The sequence below is a fragment of the Eretmochelys imbricata genome, chromosome 11, assembly GCF_965152235.1.
Source record: "Eretmochelys imbricata isolate rEreImb1 chromosome 11, rEreImb1.hap1, whole genome shotgun sequence".
NCBI classification, from domain to species: domain Eukaryota; kingdom Metazoa; phylum Chordata; order Testudines; family Cheloniidae; genus Eretmochelys; species Eretmochelys imbricata.
In genome coordinates this window covers 41,434,104-41,452,404 of record NC_135582.1, presented here as the reverse complement: position 1 = coordinate 41,452,404, position 18,301 = coordinate 41,434,104, and the positions used below count along the sequence as shown (strand labels likewise).

At 42.3% G+C, this 18,301-nt stretch overlaps 1 protein-coding gene across 1 annotated transcript in view; it reads right to left on the bottom strand.

Annotated features, from left to right (window-relative positions):
* Nucleotides 1–3,083, bottom strand: part of MAP3K20 (mitogen-activated protein kinase kinase kinase 20) — a 117,084-nt gene extending 114,001 nt beyond the window's left edge. The window contains exon 1 of the mRNA XM_077830054.1: nucleotides 2,925–3,083. Coding sequence (XP_077686180.1) covers nucleotides 2,925–3,083 — 159 coding nt within the window. The remainder of the gene's footprint in view (nucleotides 1–2,924) is intronic.
* Between the last annotated feature and the right edge of the window lie 15,218 nt (nucleotides 3,084–18,301).

The window sequence follows — 18,301 nt, the reverse complement described above, 5'->3', positions numbered from 1 at the left end:
TGATGTCAGGCTAACCAGCCTATAGTTATCAAGGTCAAAAGTTGCTTTAAGTAGTTTGCATCAAATAATTAGCAAATCATGATACACGCTGCCAATTCATGTTTGTAGTGTGACATCTGCCATTGCTACCAGAGAGCAGGGTTTTTTCAAATTTTAAATCAAGCCACAAATATCTATGTTGGTCTGCAAACCTGTTCTTAGCCAGGAAGCAAAATTATTTTTTTTAAAGTTTTTTTTAATAAAACATACATTTTTTAGAATTGGGTGAAATCTTCAGACAAAAATTTTCTTTGCCAAAATATGCTGATTTGGGTCACTTGAAACATTTTGTGAATTTGATAACTCACCAAATGGTTTAATTGACAAAACAAACAACAAAATCTCCCAAAATCAAAATGTTTTGTTCTGGCCTTTAAAAATGAAGCATTTTGATTTTTTAATTCAGTACAACTTCATGTTTTGAGTTTTACTTCAATTTTATTTAAGAATTAATTTTTAAAAGGTTTTATTTAATCTGGAAGACTTTTTTAAAAACCACCACCACATTTTTGGTTTGCTGAAGATTTTTTTGTCATGGATCAACCTGAAATGAAATTTTGATTCAATTTTTTGGTATGGCCAGTGAACCAAAAAAAAAAAACCATTAAAAATCAGTTATTCCCACAGCTGTATTTTAAATAAAATTAAGAAAGTTAATGAAAAAAATTAATCCAAATTAAAAACTGAATTTTTATCCTGAATTTCAATGTGACTGAGCATCCATATCTCCCATTGACCTCCACAGGAGATGTGGGGATTTGACATCTTAATTTGGACTGTCATCTGAAGTGGAAAACAATCATGTTCTCCAAATGCTGTCACATTCAAGACACCATCACATCTGAATATTTAATAAATGTAATACCCTTCAAATCTTTTTTCCTCCTCTTTAACTGAGAACTGACTCAAACGCATTTTGCAATTCTGGGGAGTAAGAATATTGTGTGAAAATCAGAAGGATTTAGTACTCGAAAGGCTGTCTAAGGATTCGACAATTCCCTGCCACAAGGGTAAGATTTTACTGCAGAGTTAGTCCAGCTGATTGACACCCAGATTAGCCTAGCCTGAGTTTGAGCAGCTTCATTGCATGACCCTATTCAAATTACTGCATTCTCACAGGTGCTGCACCCCCCTGTATGTCACCAGGGCTTCTGGGGGTACATTCCATAGTTCTTTGTGCTGCAGTAAGCTGAGTTCGTCTATGATTCTTTCCCAGTGAATCATGGGAGAATTTGTCCATCCTTCTGGTCATTGGAGGAGGAGGAACTGTGGGAAGTCATTGGAGGACTGTTAGCACTTGAGTGATTTAGGACTGAGTCCTCACTGCTAAGTGAGCCTGCAAGTGGAACCTATTCTATAGCTTGCACCCACAACCAGATCGTTGAAAGCACCATTGAACTTGGGTGAGGTTTTACTGTGTGGACATGAGGGGAGCTGGGGGTAACACCCAACTAAAAGCTGGGGCTAACTCTATGAAGACTTATACCATGGACGGTGCAGGACCAAGGCTGCTCCCTCAAACACAGGCCAGAAGTTAAGAGCGCAAAAGGAGAGTTCAACTGTTTCCTATTACTATCTGGTGATCTGTTTGGCCAACAGTACTGAATGGGACTGAATAGCCCACAGGATGCACCTTGCTCTTCTCCTCCAGAGCAGGGATGGATTAACTCTCCTGCGGGCCTGGGGCTATTAGATTTTGTGATCCTGTATAAAAGTCTTTTTCCCAATTTAAAACAAAATGATCACAATTATGGCATCGAGGCTATTAACGCTATACTAAACTTGCCTTTTAATTTACATAAAGCCGTCCTGTGGTTACATTTCAGTCTTAAAACATGTAGACTATAGTTAATTCAGAATAGCCTACTCCTTACCTTAGAACAGCTGTTATATTAATTTCTTTCTGGGAGAAAGTTTGGGTGCAGGAGGGGGCTCCAGGCTGGGGCAGAGTGTTGGGATGCAGGAGAGGGTGAGGGGTGCGGGCTCTGGGAAGGAATCTGGTGCAGGAGGGGATTCTGACCTGGGGCAGGGAGGTGGGGTGCAGGAGGGGGTGAGAGCTGCTGGCTCCGGCCGGGAGGCGCTTACCACAGGTGGGTCCTGGCCGGCAGCGCAGCAGGGCTGAGGCAGACTGCCAGCCTGCCGTGGCCCCATGCCGCTCTGGAAGTAGCCGACTGCTTTGCGCCCCCGCAGGGAGGGGGACAGCGTGTCTCCGTGTGCTGCCTGTGCCCATAAGTGCCGCCCCCGCAGCTCCCATTGGCCGGGAACCAGCCAATGGGAGCTGCGAGGACGGTGCTGGGGGTGGGGGTAGTGCGCGGACCCACCTGCCCCCCCCGCCACCAGGGGCCACAGAGACGTGTCAGCAGCTGGCCACTTCCAAGAGGCCATGGCATGCAGGCAGCCTGCCTGAGCCATGCTGCGCCGCTGGACTTTTAGCGGCCCGGAGATCGTGATCGACAGGCAGAGGCTCCAGGATTGACCAGTCGATCACGATCGACAGGTTGGTGACCACTGAATTGTATATAATTATGGATTTATTTTTGCGGGGCCCTCCCTTAGCCTGGGGCCCTGGGCTGCAGCCCCTAAAGCCCCTGCGTTAATCCGGCCCTGTTCCAGAGGGTCACTGTGGCAAGGGACCTCTGAGAGGGGTAAGAGGGAGCAGGGCAGGAAAAAAAAAAAAAAACAGGGAAGGAAGAATTCTGTGGGACAGATGCAGAAGACACTCAGCATGTTTAAACTCTAACAACCACCATTCAACTGGCTTAAATAACTAAAACAAAAAAATCCCAAGGAGGTCTTCCTTGATTAGGAACAGAGTGAAAAACATTCAGATATTATTAACAGTAATTTGTTTCATAGCAGAAAAAAAACCAGAAGTGAATTCTTACCTCCTTCTCTATTTTGAGCAGCTTCTTTACAGCCACCTCTTTGTCCTGTGATATCCATCGGGCTCGATAAACGCTCCCAAAACTCCCTCCACCACAGCTTTCAAAGAACTGCAAGTCATCAAATTTAATTTGCACAAATGAAGCACTGAGAGACGACATCTCATAATGACAAAATATACCACAACAAAATCTGTAAGGAGAAAAAGTCTAATTAATACGTCTGTTCCACAGAATTATTACACTCCTAACCATGCTTTAGATATCATAAAGCAAGAACCGATTGCCATAAACAAGTTACAGCAAAAACCAGTGAACAGATTAAAGAGAAAATAAAGTTAAGAAACTCACATGCCAATAGCCTATGCAAACATTTTATAGAGTTTGTCCAGACTCTGAGAAGCAGCTGTTTGCAGAGAAATGGTTAGAAATTTTCCTTGGATTTAGTGATGTTTCCTGCACACACTGGAGCAGCACTGCAAAAGGCTAGTGCGTCAACAGGTCCCCTAACATGAAGCACACTGACAAACGGGAAATGCACTTTCAGCTGGAGCTTGCATAGGAGTTCTGGAATCTGGAGCATGCAATCTCTCCATGTTGTGTGATCACTTCACAGAAAATATACATAGCCTAAGCAACTGAACATTCTGGCAGGAGTGCGATGTAAGCCTGAGGCCCATGTACTCTTCTCCGCACGCTGAGAAAGGTAGAAAGACATGGAAAAAGATGGCCAAAATAAAAATCTCTTCCCAAAGTAACTCAGTTATGCTTGAATGTTATAACAAAGCATAAGTGGAAAATAATTTCTCAGTTTTAATATGTGAAATCCTGAGCATACTGCCAAGAATGGATTTTACAGTTTTAAGAGATCATACCATATTTGTTGTCAGAGGAACAGAATGTCCTTCCAGTAGATTATTAGTGATAAATCCTATGGCTGTAGTAGATTTTTTAAAATGTTATTATCACCTAAGTGAGTGGCTGATCACTCACAGCCATCACATTTGTGGATTAATTTTGAATCTATTTTTATAGTGTTGTAAACTAAAAAGGTTTTGATCCTCAGTGGCGCTGCCAAGCATGTGGGATCCTGCAGTTCTTGCAAGGTTTCTATAAGATGATTTGTCAGAGGCTTGTCTACACACAAACTTGCACCAGTTTAATTTGCCCTGATTTATCTAAACCAGTTTAAATCCTCTGTGGAAAATTGTATTTCAGTTTAAGAGTGGTTTATTTTGATTTAGGTTAAACCAGTTCCTAATTAACTTCAGCTAAACCAAAATAAGTGTGTCCAGGCAGCCTCTGCACCAATTAAAATTACACCATGAGTTAAACCAGTGCAACTCTGTGTTTAAATAAGCCCTTATGTTTTCTATAGTACTCCTCAACACAGGATCTAAGCATTGTGTACTGTCTGGGGCCTGGACTATCTTCTAGGTTACATGTCTGAATAGCGCCAAGCACAAACATCACTGATTGGGGTTCCTAGGCTCTACTGTAATACTAAAAAAATGATTATGGTTCCCCTCCCCAAGATTTCAATGCGACTGTGCTATGGATTTTAGATTACAGCTGACTAGAAATCCAGTTTCAGTCACTATTTGGTTACTGCAGGTCTCCAGCTGTGAAGCAGCAACTCGTTCTTTAAACATTGCCTAGGACTACCTGCAATGTCTTCTCGGTTTTCTTGCTTATTTTTAAACATTTTGATTATCCACTGACAAAGTCCTATAAGGCTGAAAGCATTGGTTGACTATTTACTCCATGATGCAAGATACAACATAATACTTTTATCGAAGGCATTTTTTTCGAGAGGCAAATTTAGGACACAGAATTTAGAGACAAACATAGTTTATCTCCCAGACCATCTGTGAGGGAATATGGGTTCTTTTTCTTACCAAACCCTCTGAGCTGAAGTGAACTGTTGCTGGTGTGTTGTGAGCTGGGATGAATCTTAATTATGTGGCAACCTTTGTTGGTTGCTTCCCTACGCAGGTCTAGTGTTGTTATTGCATTTACTTTGGTGTTTATTAATCTTATGTGGCTCAAATCCTTTGAAACTGTGCTGTATATAGATGAAATTTAAAAAAGAAAACTTTTGGGAACAGAGATTGGTCAACCTTCCCAACATTCCAGCCTCTTTTTGGATAAACTCAATTTTATTTTCCTGCTTCTTTGCCATCAGCCCCTTATTTCCTTGTGGCCAGAAACTGCCCATTTGTGCTCTTCCCTTCAATAGATTTCACAGCTAATTATTATTGTTTATGCAGTACTACAGGTATACATGGTGCTTTATAGGCAAATGAAAAGACAAGCTCCCTACCCTGAGGACTTACATCATAAAGCCACAGTCTTGCAAACACTGATGCACCTACTTAACTTCACTCACTTGAGTAGTCTCACTATAGACAATGGAATTATTAATTGCAGTAAAGCTACTTGCGTGCTGTCATAAATATAAAGGGAAGCGTAATCACCTTTAAAATCCCTCCTGGCCAGAGGAAAAATACTTTCACCTGTAAAGGGTTAAGAAGCTAAAGGTAACGTCGCTGGCACCTGACCAAAATGACCAATGAGGAGACAAGATACTTTCAAAAGCTGGGAGGAGGGAGAAAAACAAAGGGTCTGTGTCTGTCTGTGCGATGCCTTTGCCAGGACAGAACAGGAATGGAGTCTTAGAACTTAGTAAGTAATCTAGCTAGGTATGTGTTAGATTATGATTTCTTTAAATGGCTGAGAAAATAGCTGTGCTGAACAGAATGAATATTCCTGTCTGTGTGTCTTTTTTGTAACTTAAGGTTTTGCCTAGAGGGATTCTCTATGTTTTGAATCTAACTACCCTGTAAGGTATTTACCATCCTGATTTTACAGAGGTGATTCTTTTTTTACTTCTATTAAAAGTCTTCTTGTAAGAAAACTGAATGCTTTTTCATTATTCTAAGATCCAAGGGTTTGGGTCTGTGGTCACCTATGCAAATTGGTGAGGATTTTTACCAAACCTTCCCCAGGAAGTGGGGTGCAAGGGTTAGGGGGATTTTGGGGGGAAAGACGTTTCCAAACTACGTTTTCTCAGGAACCCAGATAAAGTTTGGTGGTGGCAGTGGAAGTCCAAGGGCAAAGGGTAAAATAGTTTGTACCTTGGGGAAGTTTTAACCTAAGCTGGTAAAAGTAAGCTTAGGAAGTTTTCATGCAGGTCCCCACATCTGTACCCTAGAGTTCAGAATGGGGAAGGAACCTTGACACGTGCATAAATGTATATAGGATTGGACCATAAATTAGACAGAGAATCGTAAACAGGTGATGAAAAGTGGTTGAGCTGGAGATGACAGAAGGAACAGAAACAAAGGCAAAGGGAAAATGCTCTTGGGGGAACAGGTAAACTATTTCCTGTATTCACCATTTGCATTAATAGCTGTCAGAGCTACCTAATTATTTTAAATTATTGTAGAACCTACAGATCCCATAACCCATACACACAGAATAAGTTACCCACACAGCTTCTCAAAAAATTTACTAGCACAGAGCAAGATCTTATACTATTAAGATTTTGCTATTTAGACAAAATATACCTCTCAACATTTACTAGTACATCACAAAGGATAAATAAAACTGAATCACAGTTGTCACATAACTGAACAATGTACATTTTGTGATGCTTTTCATTCCCCTTTGTTCACTCACTCACTAATTCCCAAAATCCACAATAGGTCTTTCCCCATCAATGAAAATGTCTAAAAGTTATTTTATGTCTCCCTAACTTTACTCCTTTCCAATGCAAACAGTTTATCTGCTACTGTCTACAAGCCTAGAGACATCTGAGTCACTGGCATACTATATCATTAAGACATTTTAAAGATGACACACTGGTTCATACTGCATTCTTCAAAATATATTTTCCAATGAGCTCATGGGAGATGTATGCAGGTAACTGCTATTAATACAGGTATCTGTAATTAATGCCAACATGAGTTATGCACAGTCGCCCTCTTCTGGATGAGAGAATAGACCTATTTGACTGTTATTTCATATCTACAGTATAGCTACAAAACAGCTAATCGTCAACTGGAAAGATTAATCCCTTTGTTTTGTGGGAGAAAACAATTGTTTGGGTGTATCTGTTACTACTATATGAGTATTACACGTCATTATTAATTAACTTGTTGTCGTGTTTTAAGAGATACTTTACAATTGTGTGCCAAATCTGGGTTTATACAGTGGATCAACAGAAAATTCTTATAGTTCGTTAGGCCCCAGACTGAGTTTTTATACTTCTACTCCAAAACAAGTGCTTCACTCTTCTACTCTTGAGCACTGCATTTTCAGATCTTTTCAGACAAGAGCATCTTTCATTGTAACAGTTTTCTGTTTTGCTTCTTTCAAAAAGAACTACCACAATAGCCTGAAACTTTGTACTCCACACAGTTCTATCATTCTAGCTGTTATTGTACTATAGCGGTGGGGGAAACTATGTTAATTGGCTTTGTTGTCTATGAAGCGAAGCTGTGGCAGCTCAGTAATACTGTGAATTGTAAGTATTTGAAGTAATGGTTCAGTCATTTTCTCTCTCTCTCTCAGGTATTTCTAAAGAACCTATCACCTTATGAAAATAAAGAGTTTTCCTTTCTTGAACTTCAATTTTGATTTCTATCAGTTAACATGAGCTGGAAGTAATACAACCCAAGAACTGAAGCCATCTTCTCTTTTGAAAGTTATTTTTTTCCCTCCTTACAGCAATTTCTGCAGCGATCTTAGAAATTGTTGACTTTTGCACCAAAGAGAAGAGGATCTAAGGAACATTCTGTTGCACTTTAGATTTCTATTTTAATTCAGTAACTAGCAGTCTGTTATTGTATGTCGCTTTGTATCCAAATTGTTCGGCAACAGCATGATCAGCTCAATACAGTAATAAATTCTCAGCATGCTTAACACCATCTGATAGCTAGCCACTGTTGTCCACATTTAACTATGGGCCTCATTCACTTCTAAGTAGGAATAACCAACCTATGAAAGACAGCTCTGTTTTGAAACTCAGAATTTCCTCCAAATTCTTCCATTGGGAATGGAGGCACAAAGGATGGTTTGCTCTCTCCCATGTTCCCTTAACACACGGATCTTGTGGAATCCACAGAAGACGAAAGACACCCGCCAGATGCCCTCTGCCTTCACTCTGTCATCGAGTCTCACTAGCTTCTACAAAGAGAAGTTTCCTGGAGTTGGATCTTCTCTAATGAATGAGGGAGTCCTGTAGCACTGAATAGGAAAAACAGTGCAAATTAATTCTGTCTCAGTGTGTTTCACTGTTAGAGAATGGAACCTGATGAAGCCCACCCACTTCCCCTGTCTCTCCAACTCTGCAAAAGGGCTTGGGGAAATGGGGAAATGCTAGAGAGGCAGAACTCCCCTCTTCGGTATGTGCATAGGGAAGCACAGAGCCCTAATATTTTATCAGTTACTATTTATATTGTAGATCGAGTTGCCACTGATGGTTTAAATGTGAGAGACACAAAAAGGAACAGGATTAGCACAACTTGCACAATATGTCTGTGTCCCAATATACTGGTGTTAGATTTGTGTGCATTTATAAAACAGAGTACTGAATCTGTCCTGTTGCACACATCCCTGGAGCTATTTTAATATTCAATTGTTTGGATTACTTCTAGCAATCCCATTGCAAATCATCATAGCGAGCTACTAAATTATTCACTCCCCTCACCGCACTTTCTGATTTTGTAACATGGTCAAAGTAGTTTTCAGTGTTTTTTTGGGGTCACATACTGCCAACACTTTGCCAATAAAGTAGGACTACATTTGTACTAGCTTAAAATACACAGTAGCATGTGCCAAGTTTCCTTATTTGGCAAAACAGTTCCTTGGCTTTCAAGATCTTTGGCCATCCATTTTTAGACCATCCTCAAGTCTGATACTCTGATACTGTCTCTAGTCCTAGAAGAGGTCAAATATATTCCATTCAATAGCAAAATTTAAAAATTAAAATAAAAACATAAAAAGGAGTTGTCCATTGCCTTGTCTGACTGGAAAAGGGGCAAGGAATCACTGTGGTAATCTGTTATTACAATTATGTAATTTATGTAAGATTACATTTATGTAATCTTCATTACATAAAGAAATAAATAATGCAGGAGAAACTCTGTATATAAAACAGAGCCATCATCACCCCATTGTTTATGATAAAAATTAAAAGGATAAGATGTAAATTCCATGCAATGTTCTAAAATAAACATTTTGCTAACCTTTCTCTAATTCTTACAATAAATTAAGACAAAATCAACACTGTGCACACCTTTATCACATGATTAATTATAGTTCTACCATCTCATGTGTCTGAAAACTAAGGAATTATAAAACCTCTGTAATTTATTTCTAATTTTGTCTGAATAGCTGAAGTTTATATATCTGTTAGTTTCAGAGAATGATCACACAATTTAGTGCTCAGTTTAAATGACTCAAAACTATTCTATTTTAGATCTATATTGCATTGCATGTGGAGATTTAAGACTCTTCATGTTTCATTTTAAACAGAAAATATACACTCAGAGATACTAAGTCACTTGCACCATTTTAGTTACTTTACACTATTATTTCCCAACACTGTATTCAACAATGTACACAACATGGGTAAGGAGTTTACAATACAAGGCTTTGATTCTGCAGTCAGATCTGTGGAGCCATGGGCCTCCACACAGGCATCAGCATATCTGATTCCAGGATCAATGTCTACATACTTTGTCAGGGTCTTAATTTGTTTAGCTTCATTAGTCTCAAGAAGCCTGATCCTACTCTCACTAAATTCAACCATGCAGGACTGGGCCCTAAAGATGATTCCAAATCACCACCCCACCGAGCTACATCTGTCCCAGTTAATCCAGTATTTGCAAATTAGTTCTGCTTCTGAATTAAAAAATTAAATATCCATTGTATACTGATGGTTAACCACTGAACCTCTACAAGAATCATGCTGGATGGAGGGTTTATGGAAGAAATATAAAAATAAAGTCATATTCGAGGCAAGAAACATTACAGATGTAGAAATACCACAGCACAGAAACAAAAAGACAAGAAGAATATATTGCTTTGCTGGGGGGTGGGGGGAGATGAAGGTTAAGTTCAAGTGTTCAAACTGAGGGAGTGCAAAATGCTAGGAAAAGGCAGCGTGTGTTCAATGTGTATATAAAATGAATTCACTTGAAATCTCATTTAAAAAGGGGAGAAAAAAGGAGAACTTTCTCTTTGTTAAATGTTAACTGTCCAAGTCCTACATATAATCAGAAATAAATATTATTTTTAAAGGTGAATTTCTTATTCTGAATGGTTTGTTATATCAGGGTATCCTAGCACACACTCTCTCTCTGCCACTCACAAAACATTAATAGGACCTAACACTTATAATGTAAGCCATTACACTTTAATTCAGTTCTGGGGAACTATATATGTGCCCTTACCAAAAGCAAAACCAAAACCAAATGCAAGGTTTTTGTTTTTCAAAGAAATTGGCCTCCCTGGATGCTGAGCAGAGGACTCAGCTCCAAGGAGGAAAGGTCAGGTCACATACTGGCATACAAAAATATCTCCAAGGACTTTCAAAGTTGCTATGGCTTAGAGGGGGGGACATGTCAGAACAAGAAGAGGAAAGAGCAAATGGCATCCTTGTGCAGAACTCTGATTTCAGTTGAAATCAGGGGTCAGTGGAGTTGCACTGATTTACACGGTGCAACTGAGATCATAAGCAGGACCAGCGGCCAGTCAGAAGGAAGCAATCATACAAAAGTTAACTGTGTGTGACTGAATGCCAGGCTTGCAGGGGAAGCGTAGCTCTTGCCTCCCTTGCTCTGACTGCCAATGCTGAAAGTTACAGGGGAGCAGGGCTGGAGTTTTGTTCGTTCCTGGCATGGGCTGGGCTGGGCTAGAGCCGCAAACCCGCCAGGGCAGCGCTCTCCCGCCCCCGGGCCCTCCCCAGGGGAAGGGTGGGCTCGGGACAAAACCGCAACCCCAGGGGCGGAACTGAGGCAGCTTGACCCCAGCCCTCCGCTGGCGCAGTGAAGCCGCGGCTCGTCACCGCGCGGGTCAGGGAGCTGGCTCCTGAGGGGCGGCTGTGCCCGGAGGCCCGCCGAGCGTCCCGGGCGGATCCGTGGGAGGTGCCGCGGCCAGGGGCTCCCCGCCGCCAAAGAGCGCACGGCTCCGGCCCCCTGCCGGGAGCAGCCCGCGGCGCTCTCCTCTCCCTACCTTCTCCCCGGGAGCCCGGGCCGGCGCGAACAACTCACCTGGGCGCTTGCGGGGAGGCTGGAACCGGCGTGACCGCGTCTGCCGGCGGGGTGTCTCCCACGCTTCCGGTTCGAGTCCAGGAGTCAGCCACACACCCCGCCTCCGTGCAGCCAGCCAGCCGGCACCACCCCGCGCGCTGCCCCAGCGGGCAGGGGGCCCGGGCACCACGCCTGTCACACAGCGAAGGCCCTCAAGCGAGGAGCTAAGTCCCCCCCCGCAAGCCCAGCCCTGAAATGAGAGACACCGAACTGTGGGGCAGAGACAAAATGGGAGCGGGAGAGAATCCTCCACATGCAGGGTGCGGCCAAGCAACAGGACGGGGAAGTTTCAAAGCGGACAGGTCTTTAGCTGTCCCAGACTTGAGCCTTGTTTTCAAAATGACTGGTTCCCTGGAGTTAAATAGAGCTGAGGAAAATAAGGAACCCGCACTCTGGCAAGTAACCTGTACAAGCCCAGGAAGAAGTTGAGAAGCGATGTGCTGAAGACGCAAAAACTAACAGTGACTTTGGTTTAAAGTCCATCAGAAGCAGGAAGCCTGCCAAACAGGCAGTGTGGACAACAAAGGTGCTAAAGCAGTACTCTAGGACGACAAGCCCGTTGCACCGGTCTTCACTACAAGGCTGCACAGGGCAGATACCCACATCAGAGGTATTGTTTTTGGGTCACAAATAGGAAGTACTGTCCCAAATAGTAGAGGTTTTAGAACAAATTGATAAGCCAACCAAAATAAGACACCAGGGCCAGATGGTATTAACCGCAAGTGCTGAAGAATGCAAATATGAAATAGCAGAACTGCTAACTATAGTATGTAACCTAGCACTGAAATCAGCCTCTGTACCAGATCTCTGGATCGTAGCTAATGTAACACTGATTTTTTAAAAAGGATTCCAGAGGAGATCCTGTCAGTTACGGGCCAGTGAGCATAACTTCAGTACTGGGGAAACTGATAGAACCTATAGTAAAGAACAAAATTATCAGAATTGAGGAAGAGTTGAGATGGCTTTTGTAAAGGGAAATTGGGCCTCACCAATCTTATCAGAAATATTTGTGAGAGTCAACTAGCATGTGAATAACAGTGATCCAGTTGATATACTGTACTTGAATTTTCAGAAAGTCTTTGATAAAGTCCTCACAAAAGGCTCTTAAAGAAACTAAAGGTCCATCAGACAGGATAGAAGGTCCTCTAACGCAGTGCTACTCAAAGTGGTGGTCCAGTCTGAGAGCCATCGGCTGCCGGTCTGCGCGCACATTGGAAAAAAGAATTGCCGGTCCCCCACATCAGATAGCTTGAGAAGCACTGCTCTAATGGATCAGTAACAGGTTGAAAGGTAGGAAACAGGTAGGAATAAATAGTTTTCACAATGGAGAGAGGTGAGTCGTCGGGTCTCCCAAGGATCTGTAGTGGGAACTGTGCTGTTCACAGGACTGGCTTTAGGCACCAGCAAAGCAAGCACATGCTTGGGGTGGCACAATTCCAGGGGCGGCATTCCAGCCATCCCTTTTTTTTTTCGGCTTGGGCAATTGCGCTCTCGAAGCTTGGGGCAGCAAATTTTTTGCTTGGGGCGGCAAAAAACCTAGAGCTGGCTCTGGCTGTTCAATATATTTCCTAATGATCTGGAAAAGGGGGTCAACAATGAAATAGCAAAGCTTGCAGATGATACAAAATTATTCAAGATAATTAAGTCCAAAGCAGACAAGGAGGAGTTACAGGGAGATCTCACAAAAGTGGATGACTGGGCAATAAAATGGCAGATGAAATTCAGTGTTGATAAATGCAAATTAATGCACATTTGAAAAAATAATCCCAACTGTACATATATAATGATTGTTTCTAAATTAGCTGTTCCCACTCAGAAAGGATCTTGGAGTCACAATAGATAGTTTTCCGAAAAGTTCCACTCAGTGTGCAGCTGCAGTCAAAATGCTAACATTATGTTAGAAAAGGGATAGAAAATAAAACAGAAAATATAATGCCACTATCTAAACCTATGGTGTGCCCTCACCTTGAATACTGTGTCCAGTTCTGGTTATCCCATCTCAGAATCAAGATAGTGGAACTGGACATGGTTCAGACAATATGATCCAGGGTATTAAATGGTGTCCATCTGAGGAGAGACTAAAAATATTAGGATTATTTATTTTAGAAATGAGAAAACTAAAAGGTGATATGACAGGTCTATAAATCATGAGTGGTGTAAAAAAGTGAATAGAAAAGTGTTTGTGTTCCCTTTCCTACAATAGAAAAATGAGGGGCCATCCAATGAAATTAATAGGCAGCAGGTCTAATAAAAAAAGTACTTTTTTTACACAATACACAACTAACCTGTGGAACGCATTGCCACAGGATGTTGTGATTGCTAAAAGTATAACTAGGTTCAAAAAAGAACTGGATAAATTAATGGAGGGTAGGTCAATCAATGACTATTAGCCAAGATGGTCAGGAATGCCATCCCATCTCAGGGCAACTCTTACTATGGATCCCTCTATAATTGCTCTGTTCTGTACACTCTTTCTGAAACTCTGCCATGGGCCACTGTCAGAGACAAGATACTGGGCAAGATGGATCATGGTCTAACCCAGTACGGCAGATTTTGTATTTCTATGCAGTCAAGCACATCTATTATCCATCCCTCTGGCCAGGACAATTTATCCTTTCATTGATATAAACGTTAAATAAGAGGAAACTGAGCTGAAAACACTTAAGGTTGTGAATGAAGATCAAGTTCCTATTATTCAAGTTTATAACTTATCATTCATATTATCAATTTTCGCTTTCCTGTACAGCAGCTGCACATGTTTAAAAAACACCTTATACTATGGACTGAATACTACAGAGAAACTATAGGTAAAATTTGTTTTACAGTTACAGCTTACGTTGCATTCAGCCTCCTAATGTCCTCTCTACACAAAGCACAGAAATGAACATACAAATTTGGTCAGCTGTCTGCACGTGCTGTTTGGCTCAGAAAAACATAGTTTTTCTCAATTAACAATAAATGGGAAACTTTATTGCAAATTGATATTAAGCTGTCACATTTCTAAGGAGGTGACAAAAGAGTTTGAAGCAAAGAAAATTGTTTCCAGTCAGGAATTGCATTAAGTGGGTGTGAGTGTACCAGAGGGAAGGAAGGTGTGGCCATTAAGGCATGGGACTAGGATTCCGGAGTTCTGTATTCCAGTCCTTGGTTTGCCTCAGACTTCCTGTGGAACTTTAGGTGAGTCACAAAAGGCCTGATCCAAAGGTGCTGAACATTCACAGCTCCCATTAAAGTTATTGGGAACTGAGAATGCTCAGCACCTCTGAAAATCAGTTAATGGGATAGCAATCCTTAGAAGAAGTGTTGAAAGGCTAAATGAATTAAAGATGATGAGGCATTTAGACACCACAGTACATGTAGATCAGTATGGGACAGAGGCAAATTGGAACTAAAATGAGGGCCAGTCCAAAGGCTCCTCCTGATTGTGTGAGCCCACAAATACATCATATTGTGTTTGGTTCAAATTCTATTACAAGGAAGATGAAAACACATGAAATAAAATGTTTGTTCATCTTTCCCTCCTTTTACCCCTTCACACTCATTAGAGCTGTTGCCGAAAGCTATAGTTACAGTTCCAGCTCATACTGTAGCATAGATTTTAAGTAATGTACAAACATTTTTCTCTATATTATGCAAGAACAATATGAAAATAGCATCATATTTGAAATAACGAGATTGTCTGAAACCACAGTGGTAAAGCTTGTGATGAAACTTGTGAGAGCTGGGGACAAAGCATGCCTGTGGAACAATCTTCAAGAGCAGATCAGATGAATCCATCTTTAGGAGACCTGCAAAGCCTTCCTCTTTGAGAAAGCCTTTCCACAATGAGTGACAGTACAAATACCTCCTTATGTACCCAGCTCACACCCCATAACAAACAAACAAACATACCCTACCCCAAGAAGAGTTTTGACCCTGAAAAGTGCCAAAGGGTATGTCTATGCTGCAATATAAGCCCTGGCTCAGACTCAGGCTTGAGGCCAAATCCCGCTTCTGTCTGCATGCAATTCTGTCTGACTCAGGCCCAGGACCTTGGGGTGGGGTTCAAACCTAGGTCCCACTAGGATTCAGGCCCACATTCCATCATTCTGCAGTGTGGATGCAGCTCAGGCCTGGGGCCCCCAACTCCGGCCCTGAGAGTCCACCAATCTGTTCTTTGTCCTCTCTATCCCAAGAGAAGCAATCATCTCCCAGAAAATGGAAGCTCCGTTCCTTATTCATGTACAGCAGCTCAGCATTTAACCTTTCCATTTTATTCTGATTGCTGAGCTGCAAACACAGTGAACCTTCTGCATTTGCCATGGCCACCAACTGGAAGAAGTCCTTTGCCAAACTGGCTGCTTCCTGGTCATGGGACCTCAGCAGATTTTGGTAAGAGTTCCAGGAACAACCACATGTACCAGGAGATAGGAAAGAGGCTGGTGGCACTGGAGATTCTCCAGACTGATGACCAGTGCAGGGAGAGGATAAAGCTGATCAAGACCAACTACCGGAAAGCCAGGGATGAGAATCACGCCTCTGGGAGCTCACCGTCATCCTGACCCTTTCAGAAGGAGTTTGGATGCTGGATACTGAATGGAGCAGAGCCAATAGTGCCTCATGATGGTCTGGTTAGGCAGGATGGCAACCTTCCGCCCCCAAATCCAGTATAGGACTGGAGGGGAGCCCGAAGGCACCAGATCAGGCTAGCCAGGTAACTCTAGTATTGGAACCGGTCTCCAAGTAGGCTTTACCGCTGAAGCAGATGCAGCACATCCTGGGTTTTTACTCGGAGGAGCTTTTTGATGCCCCACCCAAGGAGCAGCCTGCAACAGAACTGACAGCAGAAATGGAAGGGACAGAACTTTATTAGAAACTTGCACATTCTTGCTAAGATGTGCCAGGGTGTTAAAAATAAGAGCCTCATATTGCCTTCCCTGTTAGTACACCACTCCCTACTAACACAGCAATGTAACAAGCCGCCAGCAAACAGCTGGCAGGAGGTTGAAATGTAGTCCATTTACAAACACAGTCCATGTAAGCTAAATGTAGTCTATAATGTGACAAATCATTTGTCCGAAATATGGCTGGGGAGTTGTATGCTGTCCAGAAATGTGTTGGGGATGGTGGTGGTATGGCTGTGGAGTTCTTTACAAGTCTGTATTAGCATGTGTGCTTGCATGCAGTCATACAAGGCTGTATCAAAAGCCATGGGGAGACAGGAAATCCATGCAGATGCTAACACAGCATCCTGTTGATTGCCCCATGAATTTTGCCCAATCCTGGGTGATGATAACTGCAAACTTTTCCTATAGCAGGAACTCCAGATAGACAGTCACATTTCAGGGAAGAAAAGGAGTCCTTGTGGCACCTTAGAGACTAACCAATTTATTTGAGCATGAGCTTTCGTGAGCTACAGCTCACTTCATCAGATGCATACCGTGGAAACTGTTTCCACGGTATGCATCTGATGAAGTGAGCTGTAGCTCACGAAAGCTCATGCTCAAATAAATTGGTTAGTCTCTAAGGTGCCACAAGGACTCCTTTTCTTTTTGCGAATACAGATTAACACGGCTGTTACTCTGAAACCTGTCATTATTTCAGGGAAGGGCGTATTTTCCAGGGCCACCTTCACAGCTGATCAGCTCGTTCCATGTGTATGTGTGCTGTTCAGTCACCTTAAGTTTGACTATTTTGATGGCATAGATGGCTGGCTTGCCACCAGAAGCTTGGAATAAAATCTCTTTGCCATTCAGGAACCACAAGAATTGTCATGTTCTCCAAAATGTGGAGTACCTGAAATGATAAAGACAACTTATCTAGTATGCCGTGGCCACCTCCCTTCCCTCATAGTCCATGGTGGTCTGCAATTTTTTTTTTTTAAAACTTGCTATTTTTAACTTACCATTCTCTGTGTACTCTTTTCTCTGCAATTAACCCAGTTGTGTCCATGGAGCTTCTAGGATCTGAAGTGTTCCTCTCATAATATATTGAAAATCAACTTTACAAACTATCATTTTTGTCCTTGAGATTCCACAAGGATTTTAGGTTTTTTGTGCTCATGCACTGAACCATTTGTAAATCACTGAGACAATAATGTTCTGTTTTATGTCCGCTTGTAGGAACCTCTACCTCTGCTGGCTGTTGTACCTCGTCAGCTCTCACACACTCCAGCACACTGGGTCTCTGTACTGTCACAGACCGGTCCAAAAGGAGGTTTTTCCATGATGACCCTATGATTGACATTCTGGAAGGGCCTACAAGCAGGTGCAATTCCAAAGAGAGGAGGTTGCACAGCAAATGGGAAGGCAAGTGGAGAGGCAAGTAGAAAGGTACCAGCAGGCTGTAGAGCTTGAGGATAGAATTGCAGCTTGGGAGTAGATACTTGCATCACAGTTCCTGGAACAAGAATATCACGTGAGGGAGGAAGACAGTACAGCAGAAAGAACTGTTTGACTGGCTGCTTTCAATAATGTCTGGAAGAGTGCAGGGTCCTGCTTCGCCCATACCCCCGCCTGCGTCCCCCCCACGGTACCATGCAGTGCACACCAGGAATGCTTTGGACAATTCTATGGTTAGAAGACTGGGATGTAACAGCAGCTGGAGAGGACAAATTTACCCCCATTAGACTTCCACTCCCATGGCAACCCCCGTGTCTGCCTCCATACTCCTGTGCAGACCCCCTCCCTCTTGTGGTCCGCCACCTCCTGACAGGCCTCTACACCCAGGCAGCAGCAGGTAGTGCGAACTAAACACACAGGAGAGGGAAAGGAGAACATGCCAGGGGACACAAAAAATAAGGGGTTTTATTGATGGCACTGTTTGCACTGTTCAATGGTTGGTTTATGCACTTTGTTTTCTTACTGGTTGTGGTGTTGGTTTATTACTCGGTGTTCTAGTGGCAGCTGGCCTGCCTGGCAATACATTAATATTGTTATTTTTGTAATATAAATAAAGGCTTTTATTTTATTAAGGAAGAATATTGCCATCATTACATGGCATCTTATAATGTGTATTTTGAATACTAAAGATAAATACCAGGTAATTGTATCCAAACACAATTTCTCAATGCATCCATGTATA